The 2500-nt window shown below is 41.8% G+C and overlaps 1 protein-coding gene across 1 annotated transcript in view; it reads left to right on the top strand.

Moving 5' to 3' along the window:
• Positions 1 to 2500, top strand: part of ppp6r2a (protein phosphatase 6, regulatory subunit 2a) — a 56507-nt gene that overhangs the window by 27164 nt on the left and 26843 nt on the right. The window contains exons 8-9 of the mRNA XM_076302789.1: positions 1270 to 1383; positions 2089 to 2215. Coding sequence (XP_076158904.1) covers positions 1270 to 1383; positions 2089 to 2215 — 241 coding nt within the window. The remainder of the gene's footprint in view (positions 1 to 1269; positions 1384 to 2088; positions 2216 to 2500) is intronic.

Genomic DNA, 2500 nt, shown 5'->3' with positions numbered 1-2500 from the left:
AACTTAGCCTACTCAACTTAGCAAGTGAAAAGATGGTCTAATTACAGTCCAAAGTTACTTTCAGGCTTAAAATGCACATTTATAAGTACATATTCCATGAACACTAACCTTGGGTCTCTTCGGAGTGTGCTGAAACAATCAAATTAACATTCTGTGTTGTTTCATTTTACTATGTTCACGTCTCTGTTTTAGCCTAAAGTTAGTTCTGTTTACATTACAACCTCGCGGTTGGAACGGTTTCAAAGCGGTTTCAAAATAAAAGCCCCCCGAAAAAGAAAAGGCCAAAAAGAGTAAATAACATATAAGGAATGCATTAATAGTAATATTTTAAAAAGATCGAAAATCGAATCGAATCGTGACTTTAAAATCGAAAATTACATCGAATCGAGGATTTGGAGAATCGTGACACCCCTACTGCATAGAAATTAATATTCAGATATCCAACAGTGTCCATGTCCATGACTGGTCATTTCATTGGTTACAAAGGCACAGCTAGTCACACAAGCCTACAGTAAATGGAAAATGCATCGAGAAAACAGTACAACTTTACTTGTGCCACCTCACTCCACAAATAAACATCAGAACTATTGTGAGAGTGCATGCATCTTTAAAAATGAAACGTATTCATTTGCATATTGCCTGAAAACGAACAGGAACGGTGCGTATTACCGGGTTATTAGTATATTATTATATTATTAGTATATTATGGGTTATTAGTATATTATTATATTATTAGTATATTATGGGTTATTATTATATTTTTATTATATTATTATTAGTACATTATGGGTGATTATATTATTATTATTATTATTATTATATTGACCGGTTATTAGCTTTCAGATTGTCGTGCTTATTCAGATGTGTGTTTATGCAGGCACACCTCTACTGCATCCATAATAGCGTGATCACACCAGTAGGAATGCATTCAGAAGGCAGACAACACACACACCACACAGCCAGTGAGCAGGTTTATGTCATGTGATTGGAAGTTTAGGTACTTATCTCACTCACATAATGATCAGTCAAGTCAAGTCAAGGTCGTCCAAGGTCATAAAATCCAGCCATCAAGCTAAGTGGAGCCTGGATTAATAATTGAAGTATGTGGATCATAGCATGAGATGATGTCAAGATGGGTATGTCACTCATGAGCAAATTTTACTCAATATGTAATGTGGGGAGGAAAGGGTAATGGATTAAAGATGTGCATGTGCAGTGTTATAAAAGATATTGTGTGTGTGTGTGTGTGTGTGTGTGTGTGTGTATCAGGCAGGAGAACGTGTCTGAGCTGCTGAAGACCATGTTTGAGGGGGAGCGGACAGAGGCATCGGTCGTCAACGGAACTCAAGTGCTACTTACATTACTGGAGTCACGGAGGACGGGGTCAGTCTCTCTCACACACACACACACACAAGGGCTGGAGTCCATGTACACACACTGCCCACATCCCCATTGCCCCCCACACACACACACACACACACACACTCTCTTAATCAGCCAATTCCTTACTCATGTTTCAGTCTCTGCCTTTACCAGGACTCATGTCACTAAGCTTTAAGTACATCCCAAGCTCTCAGAACACACACACACACACACACACACTCATTCCCCAGCACTCAGAATACACACTCACACACACTCATTCCCCAGCACTCAGAACACACACTTAGACACACACTCATTACCCATCACTCAGAACACACACACCCACTCACACACACACACTCATTCCCCAGCACTCAGAACACACACACACTCAGAACACACACTCACACACACACACTCATTCCCCAGCACTCAGAACACACACTTACACACACACTCATTACCCAGCACTCAGAACACACACTTACACACACACTCATTACCCAGCACTCAGAACACACACACACACACACACTCAGAACACACACTCACACACACACTCATTCCCCAGCACTCAAAACACACACTCACACACACTCACACACACACACACTCATTCCCCAGCACTCAGAACACACACACACACACACTCACACACACACACACTCATTCCTTGCTGACGCACTCCCTCCTCCTCCCTCTTGCTCCCGGTCTCTGCTACAGGCTGGAGGGGCTTATGGATCTGTATTCTCAGGGAAGTGAACGGTCGTACACTGTCAGCGGCAGTATTCTGCGTGCTATTGAGCCTCATCTTAAAGACTTCCAGCAACTTCTACTTGACCCTCCCAAGGTAAACCTCTTCAGAGAGTCCAAAGTGCAAACAGCGTCTGTATATAGACACACTCCTACGGTTTCAGGACATTCTGGTATTTATATTTTCATTAACAGCTATTTATTTAGTGGATCTGCTGAACATATTAAAAGTGCAGCACTACAGCCTGGCTGAGCTTATGGCTTGAACTTGGACTTGGGCTCAGAGCGTAGGCTCAGAATTAGTTTTGCCTCATAGTAGTGGACATTGGGTCAAATATGGTGATCTTGACTGATCTACTGTGATTGGTTAATGCATCTGCCT

This window comes from Alosa pseudoharengus, unplaced genomic scaffold (genome assembly GCF_046254945.1).
Source record: "Alosa pseudoharengus isolate Yale_2024_CS ecotype anadromous, Long Island Sound unplaced genomic scaffold, YU_APseudo_1.1 YU_APseudo_1.1_scf_24, whole genome shotgun sequence".
In the NCBI taxonomy this organism is placed as follows: Eukaryota; Metazoa; Chordata; class Actinopteri; order Clupeiformes; family Clupeidae; genus Alosa; species Alosa pseudoharengus.
Note: the sequence above shows the minus strand (reverse complement) of the source record. Positions and strands in the feature narration are given on the sequence as shown.